At 40.6% G+C, this 25,863-nt stretch overlaps 1 protein-coding gene across 3 annotated transcripts in view; it reads left to right on the forward strand.

Annotated features, from left to right (window-relative positions):
- Positions 1–25,863, forward strand: part of PLA2R1 (phospholipase A2 receptor 1, 180kDa) — a 134,158-nt gene that overhangs the window by 19,205 nt on the left and 89,090 nt on the right. For all 3 annotated transcript variants that reach the window (XM_011947119.1, XM_011947118.1, XM_011947120.1), the window contains exons 3-8: positions 1,537–1,710; positions 11,171–11,344; positions 15,350–15,463; positions 15,970–16,113; positions 21,760–21,954; positions 24,496–24,653. In XM_011947119.1, the coding sequence (XP_011802509.1) occupies positions 1,537–1,710; positions 11,171–11,344; positions 15,350–15,463; positions 15,970–16,113; positions 21,760–21,954; positions 24,496–24,653 (959 nt within the window). The remainder of the gene's footprint in view (positions 1–1,536; positions 1,711–11,170; positions 11,345–15,349; positions 15,464–15,969; positions 16,114–21,759; positions 21,955–24,495; positions 24,654–25,863) is intronic.

Raw genomic sequence — 25,863 nt, forward strand, 5'->3', positions numbered from 1 at the left:
TGCTGCAAATCGGCACTCCGAATAATCTACAGTTCTGAAGAGGAACTTGATATTTTGCTTCATGTTAGCTTTTTTAGCCACATACCCACATTCATGGCGCATGCAGGAGAAGATTCTAGAGAACATATGCTTCTGAGTAGAAGGAAGGGGACTGAAAGAAAAGGGCATGCCCTGAAATACCTACGGTTCCTAAGTAGCCCTAACTGCTAAGGCTGGTGACTGGTGACATGTCGTGAGCTCAGGTCGCCCCCTGCCAGTTGTGGGAAAGAGGTGGGGCTCTCCACAGCTGGTCCTTTTGCCCCAGGACCTACCATTGGCAGCCCCAGTTGAGTCGTGAAAAGTTTTTGTTGATTCCTGATTAAGGCCAAGAATGACCAAGTATTGCAAAACCCTGAGAAGGCAGCCAGCAGGCCACATCTGCATGATCGTCTCACTCTAGACCACTGTAGAAGTCACCCAGTCAGCTGTCTGGCTTCACCCTCTCCCCATGTCAGCTGTTTGCCCCCTTGCACCCTCAGTGATTCTTTAAAAATGGAAATCTGAACCTGTCACTTTCCCATTTGAAATGCACAAGAGACTTGCCCCCACCCTCAGAGTAGAGGCCAAAGCCCACAGTATGGCAGGGAGACAGCCCTATGTGCACTGACACTCCAGTACATCCCTGGTTCCCCCTCCCAGAGGGCCTCCTTCCTCTTCTTCATTCACCCACACCTGTTCTTGTCTCAGATTCTTTTTACTTGCTCTTCCTTCTGCTGGATCAACTCTTGTCTAAAGACCTGCACTCTTGGGTCACCCAGTTCCTATTCAGAGAGGCCTTTCACTGCCCATCCTGTCCAAAGTAGTGCCCTGTACTCCTCCACCCTGTCTCTCCCTCTCTCTCTTTCTCTCTGTCTCTCCCTCTGTCTCATGCATAGACACACACACACACACACACACCTCACTCTGTCTTCTCATCCTATTTATTTTTCATCATGGCATTTTTCACTACCTGCAATGATACTGTATGTTTACTTGTATATTTGCTTTCTTTTTCTCTCTCCTTGCTAGAATAGAAGTTCCACATTAAGGAACTTATGCTGGTTTGTTCACTGTTGTATCCCCAGTACTGAGTACACTAAATGCTCAATAAATAGTTATTGAATGAATAAATTAATAAATGCCTATGAATCTATTGAGCCTTAGATGCTAATGGCTGATGTATTTGGGGACTGGAAGGTACTATGAAGTTAAATCTCCGTTAAAGTTTCCTTCTCTTCCATCCACAAGTATGAATGTTACTGTGGCAGCTCACCATAGTAAGTAAACAAGTAGATAAATGCGTGAGCAAACCATGTATCAGCACTTCCTCTGAGCCCAGCTCTTGGTCTCACACTTCTGCTGACAGGAGACAGTGAGGACCTGAGGGCTCACTCTGCTGTGGTGAGTATCTGCCCCTAAGAGGGTTTCAGTCCATAAAAAATGCTTTTGATGTATAGCAGTTTCCAAAGGTAAAGCTGACATCATACTTATCTGACTTTGTACCTTTCTTTCTCCTAGATTTGCACACAATCAAAGGGAACACCCATGGGATGCCGTGTGTGTTTCCCTTCCAGTATAACCATCAGTGGCATCATGAATGTACCCGTGAAGGTCGGGAAGATGACTTATTGTGGTGTGCCACGACAAGCCGTTATGAAAGAGATGAAAAGTGGGGATTTTGCCCTGATCCCAGTAAGAATAAACTTTGTCTTCTCTATATGTCATGAAGGAATTAAAGAGGATTAGAAAGTTATCTGTATCTAAACAAAAGCACTGGGATTGATATATTGAAGTCTGAATAAGCACCCTGATGCTATTAATTCAGATTTTGAATGGGGTTTTTGTTTTTGCCTTGAAAAGACAATTCTAATGTATATTCTTTTTTGCCATACATTCAAGAGATGTTAATTAGCCATTCTTCATTAAGCTCAGTGCATAATGATGTTTTAACCAGAAGTGAATTATAATACTCTGCGATCTCATTGATCCCAGCTTCTTGGCTGGATACTTCAAAACAAACCTGATTGCATATAAAACCCAGTTAGCCTTTCAATCCACTACCTCTTATGAGCTGCCTTAATTTCTCCACATCCAGGCTGCTTGTCTTGCCCATTGTCAAGTCCAGGCACCAGCTGGCCTCTTGATGATCTTTCTAAAATCGCAATTGCCCTCATTATTTCTTGATAGTGGATTCTTGTCTTGATTCCCTTTCCTTACTACTTACCTTCTGGATTAAACCTCATTTTTTTTCTTTTCTTATCTTTATTTTCAAAGGTCAATGGCAGTGGCAATGTTCTAACTTTTTTTCAGTTAGTGCTTTATTATTTTATTTTATTTTTATTTAGCTGAAAAGTTTCCAGTTGTTCTCAAGTATTAGATAATATTTATATATGCCTCCTACTTTCTATATTCAATTTCCTTTCCTGTGGTTTCTGTGAGTCAGAGAGTACAGCTTTTACAGTCTTCATCTCCCATGCCTGCCTCCCCTCCGCATACATAAAATGCAACAAATAAATTTGAAGCAAAAGCAAATTGAAGAGATTAACTCCAAAGAATCTGATTTATAAAGTATCTGTAGAATTGTTTTCTAATCCAAGAGCTAGTATGGCTTAGTAAATAGGAAAGTATAAGCTTTGAAATAATCAGACAGGTCAAGATTGGAGTCCTGCTTCCTCCCAACAATGAAATTTTGGGACGCTGTCTCCATCTTTCTGAGTCTCAGTTTCCTCAGCCACAAATGTAGATAATAGCAGTACCTATTAGGATTATTGTGCAATTCAATTAGATGAAGCATTCAAGGCACTTTTCATAATGTCTGGCACACAGTAAGCACCCACAAGGGCTAACCATTGTGGCCAGCAGCTGCAGCAACAATAGCAGCAGCAGCATCAAACCCAATTTATCTTTTCAGCATATACTTCTGAATCCATGATTTCTCCTCTCTGTTGTCAGTCAACAAGCCCTAAGCTAGGCATAGTGGTGAATGCCAAGAGTTTTAGGACTTAGGATCTTCCCTTTAAGGAACTTGGCATCTAGAGAGAAGACAGGACAGACAGGTTTGCTGTATGCCAGAAAATGCAGGCTGTACTTGAGACAATGCCCTAGAATCACCTGGGGGATAGTTTAAATGCATATCCTGGCCCATCTTCCAGAGATGCAGTGGGAACGGTATGTAAAACCCAAACATCTGCATTTTTGAGAAGTGCCCCAGGTGACCCTGGTGCAGATAATTCATCATCAAGCAATTAATAATATGGAGATAATTCTATGCAATATACATCTATATACAGGGATAATATCAATACATTTAACAGCCAATATGGTATGGGCTATTGGTCAATCATAGTGGAGACCTTAGTGTGGGGTTGGGAATTCCAGAGGCCCTCTGCTGATATTAACCCCTTAGCTGCTGGAATGCAGGGGTGGGGTGCAGGGAAGCCTGGGGCAGCAGTGGGTAATAGAGAAGCTGAGAACAGTGGCTATTCACCAACCAGCTTGAAAGCATTTCGTTATTTTATAACTGTCAGATCACGAGCCTTCTCTATCTGAATCTAAATGTATGCATGTAGGTGTGTATGCATGTAATCCCTACACTCCTTGGATTCCTGAACCAGATGTCATATTATTTTTATTATTGTCATTTTGTTTGCATCATGTTTTCTCTTTCCTTTTCCATCCCCAATAGAGGTCATTGTTAAAACCAAATAAATGAACCAATACTAATAAAGTTAACACATACTTCACATGGCTCTAATACTAGGGACTTAAAAAAAAAAAAAACTACAACATTCTCCTTAAGGTTCTGAAAAGAACCCTGCCACCATCCTCTGTCGCTTATAGCCAATGATAGTTTCCCAGTGGAAGCCTGGGTTCAATGATGCTCTGGGCTTTTCATTCCCCAGACTATCTATTTGTTCAGCCTCCTACAGCTCAGAAGCTTCCCCTGCTTGACAGCCTGCCAGATTCCAGCTCTCCTGACCTTTACCACAACCAGCAGACAGCATGTTTATTTGTTCAGTGCCAGTTTTCTTCCTTTCTTGTTACTTTTGGCTCCTGGTAGCCAATAAAACTCAAAATGACATGTCAGAGATTGAAACCTGAGCAAGCTGATGGCTCTTTCCATGGGGTGAGCAAGTGAATAGGACAGAGAAGAGTGGGTGGAATAAAGTAAAAGTCTGTACTACTGTATCTCATCCTTATGTGGGAGTTTTTTAAAAATATCTCAGTGTAAAATGATGTTACCTTTTTAAAAAAAAAAAAGTTGATTGGCCAGGTGCGATGGCTCAAGCCTGTAATCCCAGCACTTTGGGAGGCCGAGATGGGCGGATCACGAGGTCAGGAGATCAAGACCATCCTGGCTAACATAGTGAAACCCCATCTCTACTAAAAAATACAAAAAAAAAAAAAAAAAACTAGCTGAGCGAGGTGGCGGGCACCTGTAGTCCCAGCTACTCGGGAGGCTGAGGCAGGAGAATGGCATGAACCCGGGAGGCAGAGCTTGCAGTGAGCTGAGATCCAGCCACTGCACTCCAGCCTGGGCGACAGAGGGAGACTCCGTCTCAAAAAAAAAAAAAAAAAAAAAAAAAGTTGATTGTAAATGAGCAAAATTTAAATGTAGTATTCATAAACACATACACAAATATACTAGCAGTAAAGGATGTAATAAAACATCTTCAGCAATAAGGATGACATACAGGAATCTCTCTGGGTTTGCTTAGCGGCAATTATGGGCCATTCTAGGTCTTTCTTGGTGGTTTGCCTTACACAGCTGCAGAACCATACTTTGAGATATTTTTACAATATCAACCTGTGAAATGATATGGTTGCCCTTGAACCTTATTTTTATATAATTCTATAATAAAGCAGATTTAGGCTGGGCACAGTGGCTCACACCTGTAATCCCAGCACTTTAGGAGGCAGAGGTGGGCAGATCACTTGAGGTCAGGAGTTTGAGACCAGCATGGCAAACATGGTGAAATCCCATCTCTACTAAAAATACAAAAATTAGCTGAGTGTGGTGGTGGGCACCTGTAATCCCAGCTACTTAGGAGGCTAAGGCAGAAGAATCACTTGAACCCAGGAGGTGGAGGTTGCAGTGAGCCAAGGTTACGCCACCGCACTACAGCCTGGTGACAGAGCAAGACTCTGTCACTGCCTGCCCACCCCCTCCCCCTGCAAGAAAGAAAAACCAGCAGATTGATACAATACAGGTATGGCTACTCTCTCCTGAGCCCTCAACATGAATCAGCAATGCTATATGTTTCTGTCATGCAGCTCTCACACCCCATGACGACCCTGCCAACCTCTCTATTCTCCTTTAACTTCTAACCCTACCTTCCAGTCTCCTTTCTGATTCTCAGTAGGTGACCTCAATTCCTACCTCATAATGGCAAAAGATCCATCAGACAGGCAGTTCGGCAACTTCCTGCTCCCTCGTCTTTAAGCCTACCTGCGTCTGTGCCCATCCTTATTTCCTTAATTTTATGCACAAGGATGATGTTCCTCCTCCTGTGTAGGCCAAGTCTCCCCACCTGGACTCTGGAGCACCCCATCCAACCTTCTCTAACCTGTATCTCAATGGTTCTCAATGTGTGGTCCCTGTTCCAGCAGCACTGGAATTCCCTGGGAGCTGGCTAGAAATGCAAGTAGCAGTCACACCCTAGACCATCATATCAGAAATTCTAGAAGTGCAACCCAGCAATCTGTGTTTTAACAAACTTCTAGGTGATTCCAGTGCACACCCCCGGTGCTTCTTTCCTGGGCCCTTTTCCTTAGCAGTTAGCCCTGTGCGAGTCTTAAAATAACATCTTAAAAATAATGCAATTCTTTCATTCCAATTTCTGCCTCCTGAAAACACCTCTCTCTCTCATTCTCTACGTAAAGAGAATTTGCAAAAGAATTGTCTATACCTTCTTCAGGGCGCTGTCTCCTCTTGACTTCTACAACAATGCATGCCTGACCTGACCTTGACCTCCATTTCCACAGACCATTGATTCATTTATCCATTTAACAAACAGATATTGAACACCTACTATGTGCCAGGGACTTCTCTGGCTCCTGGGGTTATAACTGTGAATGTGAAATATGAAAGTCATTGTGCCTGCCCTGATGACATTCACATTCAAGTATAATACCCAAATTAATATATAATTACAGTTTGTCATGGGTTCTACCTTAAGAAAATACAGTATTATAAATGAGAAACCAAAGTTAAAATTGGGAGTCATGGAAGGTTTTCCTGAGGAAGTTGTGTTTGAACTTCCCAAGAGATGAGTAGAAGTTGTCAAAATGGAAAATGAGGGAATTAGATATTCACACAGAAATGCATGATGCAGCCATGTGCAAAGGAAGGGGAGAGGGAGTGGTCAGCATGGGATGCAGGCAATAAAGGGGGTATGTGGTTTAAATAGAACTAAAAAATAATAATAAAACCAAGTAAAAGACAGCATGCTTTTGATTCACCATACACATGCTCTAACAATTCCAATGTCATTGATCAAATACGCCCACCTGTCCAGGCTGACTGCTCCTCCACCCCAGCCCTCAGCATGTCACTGGCCAAATATCTGAAGGTTTTGAAGGGGGAAAGAGGTTATTGCAATCTAAGGAAGTCAACATGGCAAGAGTACAGTGATTGAAGGAGAGAGAAACAAGACACTCTGAAAGGGCAGACAGAGCCCAACTCATGGACAGGCTAGATAGTTCAGAATGTCATAAATGTAAGGACTTACCTAATTCTAAGTGCAAAAGAAAGCCATCAAAGGGTTTTAAGCAGGGGAGTGATGATTTTTTTTTAAAAAAAAAGATATTTAAGGATTACTCTGGTTCCATTATACTGAATGGCTTGGAAGGGAGCAATAGGCAAATCCTGGAGACCAGTTAGAAGGCTAGAGCAATAGTCTGGGCCAGGAATAGTGGTGCCTTCAGTTAGGTGGCAGCAAGGGGATTGGAGAAATGTGGATGTATTGAAGATCTAACCTGTAAATAAACTGAACAGGACCTGGTTGTCAGTAGCTTAGCTGGGCTGGAGACAACTGAGCTGTCATGTGTTGGAGTAGCTAATTAAAGCAACGGACCAAAAATGAAGGTGTTAAGCTGTTGATCACTCACTACGGTGGTATAATGAAGAGAATAAAAGAAGAATTCGCCACCTCCCCCTGTTCCATTTTTCCCCAGGGAACAGCACCGCCATCGAGGGTCAGTGGATCAGCACAGACGTGGAGTTCAGCTCAGCTCACCGTTGAGAGACCCCTCAACAACAACAACAACAAAGGCTTTTCAGTTGTATAGATTCTGGGTTGGGGTAAGGTGAGGGGAAGAGCTAGGAGTCGAAAAGTACTGAGCACTGAGTCAGAGTAGGGAAAAAGTGTCTTCAAGATTCCTCTCCTTCCCGCTCCATACCAGCCTCGGCAGAGGCACCTGAAGAGGACCTTGGCCCAAGGCCTCACACAGAAAGATACGTAGGAACGGAAGGCACCTGTGCCAGAAATGCAAATAACACAGAGCACGATGGGCCTGAGGGGCCTGAACCCTTAACTACGACTCTCTTTAGAAACTGCAGTGTGCCAGCTCAGCACCAAGTCTGGAGTAGGGGCAGCTTTCCCCCATGAGGCCTGCCAGGTAAAGGCTTTGTAACTGCCTATGGTCAGGCCTCAAGAATCACATATAGGTTTTTAACCAGGAGTAGGACTTCTCACTCCTAAGAACTTGGAGGCTAGGAGAAAAAGTGAGACATTAATTCAGACTCCGTGTTTCTGACACGCATAGCTACGTTTATGGAGATATACAGTTGGAAAAGAAAATTAAATACTGTTCAGTTTGGCACATGTTACATGTGAGTCAGTTATGTAGAGACGTGGACTAGGAAGGTAGATGTAATGATCTCTATGTATTTGGAAGTTATAGGAAATGGACCCATGAGAACAGGTTAGATAGCCATGTGCAGAAAGAATGTGTAGAATAGAAAGGAAGGGGGCTCAGGGCCAAGTCTTGAGGCCTCCAACATTTAATTTGAGTAGAGAAGAATAAATCAGCAAGGGAGACTGAAAGGGGGAAGCCAGGGAGGTTTAAGGGTAGCCTGGCATGGGAAGTCAAGAAAAGAGTTAGTAAATCAGCATAGAGAGGGAACTCAGCCTGCCAAGTGCTGATGAAGGGCCTTGTTTGATAAAGTCTCAAACTAACAATTGCTGAATTTGGCAACACAGGGGTCATTGATGGTCTTAAACAAGATATACATTAATGGCTAGATTGAGGGGATGAGAGACTAAGTGGGAAATTAGAAGAGGATGAAACGCTTCCCAAGTCATTCTACATATGCACTTCAGTTCGTTAAAAAAGAGATGTAGTTTAGGAGGGGAAAATCACCTATTTATAACACCATGAAAAAGATTTTGGTAATCTCTCATCACATAATAGGAGACTCAAAGTTATATATGACACGATTGCTTCCCTGGAGCTCGTAATTTAGCAATAGAAGAGATGATATAAAGACAATCAAAGATGTAAAGAGTATAACAATAGGATTCTAGCCCTTAGATTAGAATTTTTCCAGAATAATAAACATACCTGAAACACCAGCCTTTGATCCTGCATTTTCTATGGCTTGGAAGGAGAGACTATATGTCAGTGCAAATGCCCAGGTCAAGGTGGGAGCCTGTGGAAGGTGGTGGGTTCCCGGGGGGCAGTCTTTGAGCCAAAGGTTGACATGTGGGATTTTCTTGGGGAGCCCCTTCAGGATCAGTTCTTGTGGAAAGGAAGGGAAGAGAGCAGGATTGCACAGAAGAGGCTCTGATGCAGGCCTGATGGCCCCTAGACCAACTCTATTCAGAGTTCTCAAGCTGGGGTGACCCGTAAGAGTTGCCCCTTGTTGGGAGATGGGGGCTAAGTATATCACTGCATTGGCCAGTCGTGGTCTGTCAACTGCCCTTGGGAAGGGAGAGTGACATTGGGCAAAGAGACTCCTCTGCCAAAGCAATCCTTAAAGAGCAGCACATCACAGTGTCTACGACAACATTTTCATTCCATTTGTTGCTTACAACTTACAAATGAGATTCATGGAGTGACATTCAGTCCACCTAGAGAAGCAGAGAAAGGACTTGTGTCTGCCTGTATAGAAGTACAAATTCTTATACAGGCTGAGTATCCCTTATCCAAAATTCTTGGGCCCAAAAGTGTTTTGGATTTCTGATTTTAGGATATTTGCATATACATAATAAGATTTCTTAGGCACAGGACCCAAGTGTAAAGACAGAATTCATTTATGTTTCATATATACATTATACCCATAGCCTGAAGGTAATTTTATACAATATTTAAAATAATTCTGTGCATGAAACAAAGTATTGACCAAAACCCATCACACGAGATCAGGTGGTGTCATATCAGCACTCAAAAAATTTTCACCATGCTGCCCAGGCTGGTCTCGAACTCCTGGGCTCAAGTGATCCACCTGCCTCAGCTTCCCAAAGAGCTGGGATTACAGGCATGAGCCACCACACCCAGCCTCTTTCTTTCTCTTTTTGTAGCAATAGGGTCTCACTTTGTTGACCTGGCTGGTCTCGAACACCTGACTTCAAGTGATCCTCCCACTTCAGCCTCCCAAAGTGCTAAAATTACAGGCATGAGCCACTGTGACTGTCCTAAATGATTCTTATGCACACCAAAACTATGAACACACCCCCACGCCCCCATCATGGTCTCAGCTGTCATGGTGGGTGAGTATGGCTGAACTAGTGCCTCATAATACGTAGCAGCATATTGTCCATCTCAGGGAAGGCCTAGCATTTTAACTGAAAACAATCTCTAAGGATTCCATCTCAATTGGGAAATTTCAGCCACTACGGCAAAATGGTTACTGAAAATTTCCCTTCTCTTTTTCCTTTCTTTTTTTTCCTTTCCTTCAGTGTTACGTGGTGATAGCCTTGTCTTCTGCCTTCCTTTAATCTTGGATCCTTCTATAAACACAGGTATCAGTCAGGAAACTCTATAGACAACCTTAGATTTATATGTGATTTAAAACCTCTGGAATGTGTGTTGCAACCAGACATGAAAATAAACTTTCCACATTTCCCAAGGGGACCATCTAAGTGTTATGAGGGAGAAAAAAACAAACAAAACAGATTTTATTGTCAAATAAGTTTGAAGTACACTGAATTAAAATTAAGCACATTTGTTTACTCCAAAACTTCTCAGAGCCTTGAATATGCTAATGTTCGTTGTGAATTTCCCAGAGAACCCTATGCATGCATTGTGTCTCAGATTTTCTTGGGGAGCCTCTTAAAGTTGTCTTACTTTGAGAATCACACTTTGGGAAAGGCTGTCCTAGATTTCAGCTGGTTGCCTGTCAGTCATTTTCAGTCATGCTGCAGTATGGTTCACATTCTCTGCATTCTGACATTCTCTGTTTGAGTTTGATTTCCGGTCATTATTGTGGCTACTTAGTTCACCTTGGAATTTGATTTAAAATGTTAGCAAAAGCACCCAAACTCAGTCTTAATTTTCTGTTATTTCAAAAAACTTTGGACTTCAGCTCCACATTTCATACTTTATCTAATTTACTTTTGAGCATACTATGCAGTCTTCGGCCAGTGTCTTACAAGTGGATCTTGCTTCTATTCCTCTTGGCTGAAAGAACTTTCTTAAACTATATGTCAGTGTTCCAGTGCTTGATGTTTATTTGAAAACTTGTGTTTACTATTGACTTATATTCCTACTCTATCCTTTTGTTTTAGCATTTTGTATTTGGGAAGAAATGCCTTTGAAATAACATTTGTATCACTAAAATGAACTTTTAAAGACAGAAGTTTTCAATGTAAAGTTCTAAATGACAAAAGAACTCAGATCTTATTTTCACAAATACTTTGCTTCCATTTCCTTCTCTTAAAACTGGTTCCTGTTATTACTCTGGAAAGGATTATAGCTTCTTCATAGGTGATTTCTGATATTTCCTTAGGTAAATCATGAAAGAGTTTAACCATATCTTAACAATGGGATAGCAATGCAGATTTTATCATAAAGACCTAATCAAGAATAGATAAGGCACTGAAGTTTTAGAGATTGCAAGATGGAATAATTCCATTCAGATTTATCTTACAAATATGTTGCTGTATAGATGAAATAAGATTTGGATGTTTTTAACGGCCATTGTTTCCAGCCTCTGCAGAAGTAAGTTGTGATACTATTTGGGAGAAGGACCTCAATTCACACATTTGTTACCAGTTCAACCTGCTTTCATCTCTCTCTTGGAGCGAGGCACATTCTTCATGCCAGATGCAAGGAGGTGCTCTGTTAAGTATTACAGATGAAACTGAAGAAAATTTCATAAGGGGTGAGTAGGTGGATGATGCACATTGATACTGATACAATAAAAAGACTGTTGTTAACTGTTTTCACATATACAAAAATATACTCTGAAAAAAAGCTCTTAAAAAATATTTTTCTTTCCTTAATATGGCCCAAAACTCTCACCCAAAATGTTTCCATGAACCTTGAGTGATTCCATTTGGCATCCGGTGATGTCTTTCTTATTTTCTCCCCCTTGGAGAAGAGAATTTGAGGCCACAGCAAGGGACCCAGGAGAGTTGCAGTTCTAACAAGTGAATCAGGAAGATTTCTAAATTTAAGGGTTCTTTCTTGCTCTTCTGGAGATCTTAGCCATTCCATTTCCATTAATAAATCATTAAGCATTTTATTAATTAAATGAAACCTTACCTATCATTCACCATGTGCAGGTACGTCATAGGCCTTCTGGTGGGTCCCAAAAACAAAATCTTAAACTTTGGTGGGAAAAGCAAAGCACATATATGTTAACTAGCAGTATAGACAATAATGTGTTAAAAGAATTGTGCCAGTAAACTAAGACTTGTGTTTCACTCATTTCCTACACTCTCCTCTTACTTTTCCTTTATAGATTAAATGTATTTGTATGTGTGTACATACACCTTTTTAAAAACTTGTGGAAACATTAGAAAATATCACAAAATGAGTCACTTTCATCAACAGTTTTTGATGCCAGTTTTTTTCAAATATTATTGCATATATAGTCCATGTTTATTTTAGAATAATTTGTAAAATTCAGGTATATAGAAAGAAAAACCAATGAAAAAGTTCCCATAGTTCTGTAATCCAGAGATAACTGTGTTTCTCTGCAAAAACATATAAATGCATGTGTACATACATAGTATATATATATAATGGTATTATATGAAAACATGGCAGCAGCCAGGCGCAGTGGCTCACACTTGTAATCCCAGCACTTTGGGAGGCCAAGGCTGGTGGATCAGTTGAGGCCAAGAGTTCGAGACCAGCCTGGCCAACATGGTGAAACCCTCTCTCTACTAAAAATACAAAAATTTGCCGGATGTGGTGGCATGCACCCGTAGTCCCAGCTACTAAGGAGACTGAGGCAGGAGAATCACTTGAACCTGGGAGGTGGAGGATGCAGTGAGCCAAGATCATGCCATTGCACTCCAGCCCGGGCAGCAGAACCAGACTCCATGTCAAAATACATAAATATATAAATAAAAAATAAAAATAAATTAAAACATGGCAGCTATTGCACAGTGGTTAGGAAAGCAGGGAGCCACCTGGGTTTGAATCCTGCCTCTACCACTTGAGTAGCAGGGTTACTCAAGCAAGTGATTTAACTGCTCTGTGCCTCAATTTCCCCCTCTACCAAGTGGAAATAATAATAATGCAAATTCCTGGTGTGGATTACACATTTTAATACAGGTGAAATCAGAGAAAAGTGCCTGGCACACATAACAAACACTCAGTGTGTGTTAACCATTTAACAACAACTATGTACACAGTTTGGTAGTCTGGTTATTTTATTTATCTGCATATAATGAACATTTGCCTGTATCTATAAATATAGATCTACATAATAATTTCTAATGGTTACATAGTAGTACAGGTTATTGGTAATATATTGATCGAATCTCCTTTTACTAGAGATATATTGATGAAACCATTTGTTATTTATTTATTTATTTATTTGTTGATATTATAAACCATCCCTGCACATAGCTTTGTGCATACCTCCCCAATTATTTTTTTATAAGTTTGCAGAAGTGGGTTCACTGGATGGAAAAGTAAGCATACTTTAAAGCTTTTGTAAGTCATTAATATCTTCCAGAAGGATTGTAAGAAATGAATGAGCAATGTGTGCGCACCCTTTCCCCACAGCTGTGCAAAAGTCAGAAATTATTATTGAATTTGATTTGAGTAAGTCATAGTGCAGAAAAACATCAATTTTCAAAATCATTATAAGCCTGAAATGGTTTTCATATAAAAGTTTACATGCCATTTATGAATTACAATTATCTATCTTAACTGCCAGGATCTGTCATGAGAAGGTCTGGATTTATTCATCAAATTTGAATAACAATTTTAAAAAATAAGACATGTCAGGGACTTTGCTTTAACTACCTCAGTTCTATAATTAGTCTTTGGGAATTGTTTGGAAAAACAGAAGTCTGTTCGTAAAGACAGAAGCCTGTTCGTTCCAACCAAGGTATTTTTTAATGATGAAAATAATCTAATATTTCTTGCTATTTCTGGTGAACATGTACTATGGTACAAGGAATTATCTAAGCTGTCATGCATGCCAAGAAATAGCCAAAGGAATTTAAATTCAAGTTTCTTATTACAGTATTGTGGGCAGCTTAGTCCTAAAGATAAATAGATGGTTTTTTGTGCTTTCAGACACAGATTATAAATTGCACAATGATTTTTTATCTGCATTATTAAAACAATTGCACAATGAGTATTCAAAATAATTCTAAGATAAGAATATTAACGTTTTAATATTTTAACTAGATTTTAAAATATCACTTGGCACTTGCCTGGATGTGAAATGTGAAAATTTCTCCCTGGCTTGTCAATCCATTTCACTTCTTATCATCGTAAGACCTGCTAAATGATTTGATCAAATGGTGCTATTGAAAGGAATAATCAAATGGACATTAGAAAGAGATTCCATGTGAATGCCGTGGAAACGTGGAAGGGTGAAACCCACGTATAGGATGCTGTTTCTGTTTATTGATTTCTGGGGATCTCAAAATTATAAAGCACCTTTTTCTCTTTTCCTAAATGGGTTAGGTTCTTTGAGTTTTTCACAATTGTATTGAAATGTCTAGTCACTGAGGATGCTGCAGCCTTGTTACATGACTACAATGACCTTCACAACCTGGGTAATCATACAGTCTATCATCCAAACTGAGACTCTTTTGATAGTAAAAGGGACTGCGATTAATAATTATTCTGGAACTACCAGCATGAACCATGAGCTTTCCAGGAAAACGGGGGCATATGGTCACCCTGTTTATAACTCTCATCCGTCAGGGTCTTAATCTCAGGCAGGACCCCTGCATCTGACTAAAAATACACTGGGCTCTGAAGCAGGTGAATTGTAAGCGAACAATGCTCTCCTTTGTAGATTAAACGAGTAAATGGCAACATTTCAAAGCGTCACAAAATTGCCACTTTCATTACGTTTCTGATACTGGGTTTTGGTCCCCCCCCCCATTTTTACTGCACAAATAGTACCTATTTGTTCTGGAAGAATGTTTAAAATTTAGGTGCACAGAAAGAAAAACTGAAGAAAAATTCCCATAATTCTATAATTTTGATAACTATGTTTTTCCGCACGTCAATGCATGTCTTTATTCATAGTGTCTTTAACAAACACGGTATTGCCTTAAACCGAGAGTTGTAGTGGCCTGGTTAAGAGGAGGGGCCACAGAGCCAGCCTGCCATAAAAACTTCTTCCACCTCAAGCTGTGGAAGCAGCCTCCAGCTTGCACTGCACACAGCCTTAGGTCCCAACCTGCTAGGGATGCCCCGAGACACTCTGGTCCCTCCTGTTGAGCAGACAACTCCTGGTGCCTCTCACACTGTACACCCCTCCCTGATCTACTTCAGCACACTTTTTTACCTTTGAAGATGTGCCTCTGTTCACTTTCTGGGAGTGACCCTGCACACCTCCTCCTCCACCCTATAAAACCTTTAAGTTCATGAGCTCACTCAAGTAAGATGGCCTCAAGTGTGCAACCATGCACCCTTGTCTAGATTGACAACCCTGAAAGGCAACATTTCTGGGTACTCGCATGAAGCATTCAGAGTTGAAAAACAGCTGTCGGTGAGCCTGCTCTGTTTCTCAAGATGGTGGGAACCTGCTTTATCACTCAGAAGCACCACGTGCATTCTGTGCACTTTTCCTATCATTGACTGGGATTAATTTCTGACTCCATGATCCAGGAATAGGAGAACAAGAAAGATGTGTAACACTGGATTTTTTTTTTTTTTTGAAGCTTCATAATTTTCATTTCAGAGCACATGAGCAGTAAAGCAGTGGAGGTGTGGATCGGTCTCAATCAGCTGGATGAACACGCTGGCTGGCAGTGGTCTGATGGAACACCGCTCAGCTACCTAAATTGGAGCCCAGGTACCCGCAGCGTTTTCTTTGCCTTTGTCACGTGGCATCATCCTGCAGCCTTACACCGCAGCATTTCCCATGCACATAGGACTTGCTTTTTTGAGAGTAGTTTATAAACATTTTTTAACCTGACTGAATTCTTTTAAGGCGAGCTTTTCCAAACAAGAAAATAGAGTCCAGGAAGATAAGCTTTTTAGCCAAAGTTGCAGGAGAATTTGGGTACAAGCCAAGATTCCAGTCTGCTGCTTTAAAAATAGCTACAGATTGCAAAGTATCTCTCTACTTTAAGATAGTAAAATTGGGCCTTTTGGAATCTTTGGGAAATCATTTAATTGACATGCCTGGACTGTAACTGCAAAATCATGGATAACATCTTATAGGATATAACACCTTTACAGGATTTACTATACATGACAAGTAGAAAGGCTATCCCCTTGATGCTGAAACTACATTTCAATATATATTAAACTAGCTGCTTTTGCTTCTAATATTAAACACACTCTTTGTATTTTCAGAGGTAAATTTTGAGCCATTTGTTGAAAATCACTGTGGAACATTTAGTTCATTTATGCCAAGTGCCTGGAGGAGTCGGGATTGTGAGTCCACCTTGCCATATATATGTAAAAAATATCTAAACCACACTGATCCTGAAATAGTTGGTAAGTGTTTTTATTTTAAGTTGTTCTTAGGTGTTGTTTACTTGTCCTCTCAATATATGTAAATTTCTCTATTTTTTACTAATAATTCATAATGTAAACTTAGCTAAATCTAGTTTATATTTATATGAAAAAATGTGTAACTAGATAATAGCTGCTGTGTCAAAGGGACTGTTATTTTAACAAATGCATTTAGGTTTTTACTAAAAACTGAAATAAACTAAGCATAGCAAACATTTTCTTCCTCTCTTCTAAAAAATTTGCACTCTTAGTCATTCTGTATTAGAAAAACAAGATACATTTCTTTTTCTATTCTAGTTTTGAGTTTTATTTATTGTTCCCCTAGAAATTAAACATAATTTAAAAAACAATTTTATATAATTATTTACTTCATTGATTTTCTGGCACACTCTGAATCTCTTATTAGTAATACACCCTCCTCCCTGAAATCACATGCAGGACTTTTTAGATGGAGTTAATACTTAAATAATATGTAATCACAATCTACTACCAGAAGTCCAATTATTTCTGTTTTCAGGTCTATAACCTCTTTCTAGTTTCTCTGAGAATTAATGTCTTAACTCCAAATGTAGAGATAAAAATATAACTTTTTTTTTTTCTTTTGAGACGGAGTCTTGCTCTGTGGTCCAGGCTGGAGTGCAGTGGTACAATCTCAGCTCACTGCAAGCTCCGCCCTCCTGCCTCACTCTCCTGAGTAGCTGGGAGTACAGGCACCCGCCACTACGCCTTGCTAATTTTTTGTATGTTTAGTAGAGATGGAGTTTCACTATGTTAGCCAGGATGGTCTCAATCTCCTGACCTCGTGATCTACCCTCCTCGGCCTCCCAAAGTTCTGGGATTGCAGGCATGAGCCACCGCGCCCAGCCAGTATAACGATTTTTTAAAGAATCATTGCAAAAATATTAGAAAAACTCTAGATTTAAAATAATAAGCTGAATTATCATTTTTAAATATTGTCTCTTACAATCAAGTTTTAACTTTCATTTTCCTTTAAATAGCTAAGCCTAGAAGTTTTGTAGAATATGGGGTACAAGTTGGGGAAAGAAGAAGCATCTTGCCATTTTTTAATGTAGAGATTTGTCCATTATTTCAGGAATTTGCTGAAATTGCTACCACCTGTTATTGTCCTTTTCCCTCCCTCTCTTCCTTCTTTCACATTCCTTTCTCCATGCCTTCTCCCTTCATTTTTTCTTTCTTTCTTATGCCATCTTGCACGCCACCCTTCATTTCTTCTGTTATATTTATCCTTCTGGTCTGCTAATTGAGGTCAGAAGACCAGAAATGGGAGTAGTTAAGTTAGCTTGTTTGGATTATTTGCTTTGCTTCAAGTTCAACACATTCTTCTGCGGATCGATTGAAGTCTTGCTTTTGTGACCCAGGCTGGAATGCAGTGGCGTGATCTCGGATCACTGCAACCTCTGCCTCCCGGGTTCAAGCAATTCTGCCTCAGCCTCCCAAGTAGCTGGGATTACAGGTGCCTGCCACCATGCCCAGCTAATTTTTGTATTTTTAGTAGAGACGGGGTTTCACCATGTTCACCAGGCTAGTCTCGAACTCCTGACCTGAGGCGATCCATCCACCTCAGCCTCCCAAAGTGCTGGGATTACAGGCGTGAGCCACCATGTGCAGCCTAAAATTCCAAGTTTAAAAAGAGTGTCATGAATACTTTTTTAGGCTGAAAACCACTGGGGTCAATGATATACAAAGTTCTAACACTCTTTGGCCATAATTCCAATTGCTGTCAGAGTCCTAGAAACAATTTTAAAAGAATGTTTTGTTTCCCACAGTGAAATCATATTTAGTTTAAATTCGTTCTTAATGGAGGCACCTCGTTGTGGTTAACAAAATAAGGTAAAAATGCCATCATCAGATAGGGGACAGTCTTGTGAGAAAGGAAAACCAACATATAGCATGTGCATCACCACTGCCCTCCAACGTCCAAGCATCATGGCACTGTGTTCCTGAAAGCCCCACCTGCCGTCCGTATCAGCCCAGAGCAACACCGTGGACACTCAAGACTTATCTTCAAAGTGAAACCTATTTGTCATCCCCATTTTAGAGGAAGTCATCAGAGTTTTAGGCTCTTTTCAGCTGGGGATAAATATCTACCTCACCCATACACTATGTATGAAATCCTTGGAATACCATTTAAATTGTGTTCCATAATACTTCTTTTAAATGTAAAAAGGTTTCAAAAATGAACAGCTCTGTTAAATTTTATACCTAGCCCCAACACCCTGCTTTCATTGTATGTCCTTTGTCAAGTCTCTTTACTTCTTTGGTTTTGTTGTTGTTTGTTTTACTTTTTTACTATTTTTTAAAATAAAATTTACTGTGTATGTTCAAAGTATACAACATGATGTCATAGGATATATATATATATAATAAAATGGTTATTTTAGTGACACAAATTAACACATGCATCATCTCACTTAGTTACCCATTTCCCCCACTGTGACAAGAGCAACTATAATTTACTCATTTATCAAGAATCCTGAATACACTATATTAACTATAGTCCTCATGCTGTACAATAGGCTTTTAGACTTGTTCATCCTACAGATCTGCTACTTGTATCCTTTTTCCTACCTCTGCTCATTTTCTCTCTTTGACTCCTAGTAACCTTTTATCCTTTCAGCCATTCTGTGTTTTGATTAGATAATTTAATCCATTTGCATTCAGAGTAATGATTGATAGGTAAAGACTTATTATTGCCATTTTGTTCATTGTTTTCTGCTTGTTTTATAGATTCTTTGTTTCTTCCTCTCTTATTGTTTACCTTTGTGATTTGGTGATTTTGTGTGTGTGTGGTGCTAAATTTCGATTCCTTTCTCTTTATCAGTTGTGTATCTGCTATAGTTTTATTTTTTTTCTTTGTGGTTATCACATGGCTTACATAAAACATCTTGTAGTTATAATGGACTGTTTTACACTGATAACTGCTTAACTTTAGCTGCATACAATCACTCTAGATTTTTACCCTACCTCCAATAGTTAAAATTTTGATGTCACTATTTACATCTTTTAATATTGTATATTTCTTAATTTATTGTAGCTATAGTTATGTTTTAGCATTTTAGTTATTTGTTTATTTATTTACTTATTTATTTATGTTTTAGAGACAGGGTCTTGCTCTGTTGCCCAGGCTGGAATATGGTGGCATGATCATAGCTCAACCTCCTGGGTTCAACTAATCCTCCCACCTCAGCCTCCCAAAGTGCTGGGATTACAGCTGTGAGCCACTGTGCCCAACCTATTTTTGACAATTTTGACTTTAATCTTCATACTGGAGATATAAATGATTTACAGACCACCATTACAGTATTTGAACATTCTGAATTTGACTATATATTTACCTCCAAGGAAGAAGGGGTACTCTGGAGGTTTGGCTCCAGGGAACAGGGCACCGCTGTAATTTGGGAACCAGAACCAGTATGGCACAGTGGCAACTCAAGCTCTAGGGCATGAAGCACCAGGCAGTGGTGACTCTGGACCCTGGGATGGTGGGACACAGCAGTATCTCAGACTCTATGAGGTCAGGTTCAGTAGCAGCAAGGACCCAGGAATGGTGGCATATAGCTGTGGCCTGTTTCCTGGGGAGCAAAGAGCAGCAAAATGATGACTCCTCTCCTGGGGAAGGTGGGGTGCCTCAGCAGTTCAGGCTTTGTGGGACTAGTCCAGTTCCAGGAAAGCAGGGTGCGACAGCTCTTTGGCCTGTAGGGCAGGATGTCCCAGCCTTGCCAATGCTGTTTCCATTGGATGCAGGGTACCACATCAGCCAAGCCCCACGAGGCACAGCTGCTCAGCTCAGCCAAGGCATCCATTCCCCCATGAGATGGGGCTGCTTCAGCTTAGGTGTTGGGGGATATGACTGCTTTGGGCAGCTAAAGCACTGTTTCCCCTGGATTTGGGAGCCACTTCAGCTCAGGTGCCAGAGGTGTGACTGCTCTCGGCAGCCAGGGCAGGGATTCCTGGGAGGCCGGGCGCCACTTCAGCACACATACTGGGGAACATGACTGCTCTGGGAGGCCAACGCACCGTTTCTTTGGAGGCAGGGTGATAAGCCAGCTCAGGCTCTGAGGGGCATGGCACAGCAACAACCAGGAAAGGTAAATAGAGCAGCTCGTGGCAACTTGGCCACGCCAGGTAGAGTGAGAGCCCCACAGCAGTTTGGCATGGGGTTGGTGGGCCACAAGGTAGAAGTGGCGCAGTGGTTACAAAGTCTCAAGGATGGAGAGGTGCTGTGGCTACTCACTACTGGAGCAGAACATGACATTCTAGCAGTGGTTCTTTTTTCAAGATGTTGCAGCACAATAGCTGCATAGCTCACATGTGGCCATAGGCCACAGAGAGACAGGGTACAGCCACAGAACTTTCTCTGGGGCAAGCATAGTCCTGTAGACTCCAGGCAGCCCTCTCAACTGGGCTTAGTGCCTGTGAAGACTGCAGGGGTCCCCAGTGGCAAGGACTGTAGGTGACCCTGGTGGTGTTGGAGGCTGCTGGGGTCCTCTTGCTCATCCTTTCCTCACAGGGAGAAGTCTCTCCTGGCTCTAAGCTGCTTCCAACGGGGACTGGGGGAGATTGTGGGGGTCAGGGTGGCAAGGGTTTCTGTGCTCCATGTTGTTTCTGCTACTCCCGTGATGTGCTCCAGCACTCTCCTTCAGCTGCCTTTGTGAAAATGTAATCATTTGTTCGTTGCTTTGGCTGTTCCTGTGGCAGGGACGAGCACCAGGTATTACCAGAAAGGGGTCCCAATCCAGACCCCAAGAAAGAATTGGAGGCGAATCCATAAAAGGAAAGCAAGTTTATCAGGAAAGTAAAGGAATAAAGATTGGCTACTCCAGAGGCCGAGCAGCGGCTTGGGCTGCTCAGCGGATTACACTTACAGTTCTTTCTCGATTATATGCTAAACAAGGGGTAGATTATTCATGAGTTTTCTGGGAAAGGGGTATACAATTTCCGGAAATGAGGGTTCCTCCCCCTTTTAGAACATATAGGGTAACTTCCTGATGTTGCCATGGCTTGTAAACTGTCATGGCATTGGTAGGCGTGTCTTTTAGCATGCTAATACATTATAATTAGCACATAATGAGCAGCGAGGATCACCAGAGCTCACTTTCCTCACCATCTTGGTTTTGATGAGTTTTGGCCAGCTTCTTTACTGCAGCTTGTTTTATCAGCAAGGTCTTTTGTGACCTGTATTTTGTGTTGACTTTCTGTCTCATGCTGTAGAATGCCTGACCTCCTGGAAATGCAGCTCAGTAGGTCTCAGTCTTATTTTACTCAGCCCCTAGACAAGATGGAGTTGCTGTTGTTCAAAGGCTTCTGACACATGTGTCTCTATCGGTCATCTTGCTGCCATCCCTCCTCTCCTTACTTCTTTGTACCTTCACTAGCTCATCTGGAAAATGAAATACTGAGGTTCATTTTATCCTAGATCTAGATCTGGATCATAGATTAGACCCTTCTCAACTCTGAAGATCTAGAATTCCATGATATATGTCATTTTGTATATTTCTGTTTTTCACATTTTTAAAGTAATCATATTAATGGCAATTTACATAAACTGTAATAAGTAATGTTAAAATAATTGTGGAAAATGACATTGTTTTTTGTTGGTTTAAAAAGAAAAGGATGCGTGGAAATATTATGCTACCCACTGTGAGCCTGGCTGGAATCCCTACAATCGTAATTGCTACAAACTTTGGAAAGAAGAAAAGACCTGGCATAAGGCTTTGCGTTCTTGTCAGGCTGATAACAGTGCATTAATGGATATAACCTCATTAGCAGAGGTGGAGTTTCTTGTAACCCTCCTTGGAGATGGTGAGTCCCAGCTGCCTTTGGTTTAAGAGGTATAAAATATGATGTGGTAACTACTTTTATTAGTAGAGTTGAAAAGAAATTTAAGTTATTTAAAAGTGGTTATTCATGACACATATATTTAAAGTTTCTAAATGTTATTCAGGAGTTCAAATTTATTGGATTTTTACAAAATATACGTTCAGAAACTTTGTAACATCTTCATATATGCCACATATATTAGATGATTTTTAACTTTTTTGTAAAGTAGGAAAGTTCATTTCCTAAAACTTCTAGTGAAAAACCCAAACCTGTAATTTAGCCTTATGGCCACTAGATAGCAGTAGTGTGTTGTTATCATGTAATCCACATAATAAAGGGAACCCCTTAGGCAAATAATTGGATATAAACAATCTTAGCTGGTGAACATGGGAAATTTATTTGGTGAGGTGATGTTTAGACTGTTCCCCATGTATAGGAGTTTTAGGCTTCTGGCTTCCACCCAGCCTGAGTCCATCAGAGTTGGCTTGCTCTTCAATGTGTCACGTATTTGACAGACTTCTGTGAAAAATACTGAAATTATTTATTTCATTTTTCAGTTTTTAAAAACACAAAAAAATTTCCAGGATCTACTTTGATGACATTTTCAATTGTTAGGTTTTAGTATGGAGTGAAAACATGCATCCTTCTCTGTTATTTTTCCTAATCCTTTGCATTTGGGATTAAAGAACCCTGTGGGCTGCTTATCTCAGCAAGGGCACTTACACATCTCTTTCAGCCACATAGGGTCCTTTCCTACCTAGGCTGTCAAGTTTTAATTCCTTTTCCAGCAACTCCACTTCAATTTCTTTAAGAGGTTTTGCTCCTTTTTTCTCATGGCAGAAAAAAGAAAAAGGAAAAAAATACTTTAAAAAATAGGTGTAAGAGGTACAGGTGAGTATTTCTTACATGCATATATAGCAGTGGTGAAGTCTGGCCTCTTAGCGGTGCCATCACCCAGATAGTGAACATTGTACTCAACAGGTGATTTTTCAACCCTCAGCCTCACCCCTACCACCTTTTGGAGTCTCCAGTGTTTCTTATCCTGCTCCATATCTCCATGTGTCCCCATTGTTTAGCTCCCACTTATAAGTGAGAACATGCCATATTTGATGTTCTGAGTTATTTCACTTAGCAGAATCGCCTCAAGTGCTACCTGTGTGCAAAAGACGTGATTTCATTCTTTTCTATGGCTGCATAGTATTCCGTGATGTGTGTGTGTGTGTGTGTATATATGCATATATATATGTGTGTATATGTGTGTATATATGTGTGTGTGTGTGTGTGTGTGTGTATATATATATATATATATATACATAAAACCATATTTTGTTTATCCAGCCCTCTTCTGATGGATACTTACATGATTTCATCTTTGCTATTGTGAATAATGCTGTGATAAACATATGAGTACAGGTGTCTTTTTTATATGATTTTTTTCCCTTTGGGTATATATCCAGTAGTGGGATTGCTGGATTGAATGGTAGTTCTCTGTTTAGTTCTTTGAGTAATCCCCATACTGTTTTCCATAAAGGTTGTACTAATTTACATTCCCACCAAAAATGTATAAGTGTTCCTTTTTTTGCATCCTCACCAACATCTCTTGGGGGAAAAAAAAAAAACTTATCTTTAAGCTAGACTATCATTAAAAGTTTGTTTGTTTCATGCCCTTTTCATAATCCGATGGGTCTTCCTATTTTTCCTTTCTCTAGGCAGAAGCAAAACCAGACTTTTCAGATCTACTTAACGAACATACACGGTTCTATCAGAACCGTGTTCTAGCAGAACCAGAACACAGGTTCTAGCAGAACCACAGGGTTCTAGCAGAAACCAGAGCCCCAGGAATCCAACTTGCTTAGGCTTTGTTGTTGCATTGGCTTTGGCTCACACTCTGCCTCACTTATAAGGCCTATATCAAGCAGATCTGGATATTATAGGGGTGTCTTAGTCCATTTTCTATTGATTATAATAGAATACAAAGAAACTGAGTAATTTATAAAGAAAAGAACTTTATTTCTTACAGTTATGGAGGCTGGGAAGTTCAAAGTCAAAGGGCCACATCTGAAGAGGGTCTCCTTGCTGGTGGGGATTCTCTGCAGAGTCCCATGGTGGCACAGGGCATCACACGGAGAGGGAGCTGAGTGTGCCATCTCAGGTCTCTCCTCCTCTTCTTATAAAGCCACCAGTACCATTCCCATGAGAACTAGTTAATCCATTAACCCTTTAATCCATTCATCAGGGCAGAGCCTTCATGACCCACTCAACCCTTAGAGGCTCCCCCTCAATATTGCCACATTGAGGATTAAGTTTCAACCTGAATTTTGGAGGGGACAAACACTCAAACCATAGCAGAGAGGGGAAAACGTTTAAACAGACATTTTATGCCAAGACTTAAACAGATTTCATTATGCAAAGAAATAAAGAAGAAATCACATGTGAAGTGGTATATTTTGGCAGTAACTCTAGGGTGTTATCTCCTTTGCAAATAATAGGATCCCGTAAGTAATTTACATTTATCTCTTACAGAAAATGCATCAGAAACATGGATTGGTTTGAGCAGCAATAAAATTCCAGTTTCCTTTGAATGGTCTAATGACTCTTCAGTCATCTTTACTAATTGGCACACACTTGAGCCCCAAATTTTTCCAAATAGAAGCCAGCTGTGTGTCTCAGCAGAGCAGTCTGTAAGTCGATTCATTTGTTCAGTGCTCACTTTACTGGTCTTGTACTGAAGGCCACCTGTGCTGGAGCCTTGGGCTATGGCAGAGACCAAGACAGGCACAGTCCCTGCTCCTCATGGGCCTTCCATGTTAGAGAGTAAACAAGTACACACAGAAAAAACATGGTAATTATAGTTGTAATGATTGCTCCAAGGAAATATGTGACATGATAGTGAAAAGCTTGGGTTGGGGAAGGACAAGATAGTCACAGAAAGCATTTCTGAAAAGTTGACATTTAAGCTTGGACTTAAAAATAAAAAAAACTCTCAGAGAGAAGGGGGAAGAATATTCTAAGCAGAACATGCAGAGGGTAGCAAGTGCAAAGGCCCAAAGACAGACCAAGACTTGCTATGCTGAATTATCAAAAAGGAGACCAGTGGTGAGGAGGTCGTAAGAGACGGGCAGTAGGAATTCTAAAATGCCAGGTTTCTAGACTGTGGTATAGTAATCAGTAAAGAGCTTCAAGGAAACTAATGGCATGATCTGATTTACATTTTAAAATTAACTGTGGCTGCTACACAGAAAATGGTTAGGAGAGGGATAAAATGGAAGCAGAAAAGCCAGTTTGGAGGCTACACCAGAGTTGAATTGGGGTAGTGACTGTGAAGAGAAGTGGACAGATCCAAGTGTGCTTTGGAGAACAGGAGGTGTTGCTAAGTTAGATGTTGGGGTGGGAGAGAGGTCGGTTTTTGGCTTGAGCAACCACGGTTTTGGTGGATGGTGGTGCCATTGACTGCCATGATGAAGATGAGGGGAAGAACTGAGGGATGGAAGATTACGCTGGAAAGTGATGGTTTTTAAGCTCCTTTATCTTATTCACACAAAAGGATTTAAACAGTATGTGTAACCTCTTTGAAAATTATGGATCAGTGGCAAATCTTGCTCTTTTCCTCATGTGAATGGAGTGGTCCCAGTAGTCTGAACATCACATTCATCCCTATGTTCTAGTCTCTCATTTATCTAAAACATCTGATTATACAGAATTAGTTTAATCCCAAGCCATTTGAACAGTTCATTATGCCTAAAACAGACTTAATCTCTTTAATCAAGATAGCTGCTGAATACACTGGCTGAGTTTTAGGAGGTTGTTGGGACTTGGTAGATGCCCTTATTCTTCTAACCACCGGGATACTCTGTCAAGTTCCCCCAAGAGGCAGTTTATTAAATGTTGCAG

Source organism: Colobus angolensis, unplaced genomic scaffold (genome assembly GCF_000951035.1).
Source record: "Colobus angolensis palliatus isolate OR3802 unplaced genomic scaffold, Cang.pa_1.0 Scaffold259, whole genome shotgun sequence".
NCBI classification, from domain to species: Eukaryota; Metazoa; Chordata; class Mammalia; order Primates; family Cercopithecidae; genus Colobus; species Colobus angolensis.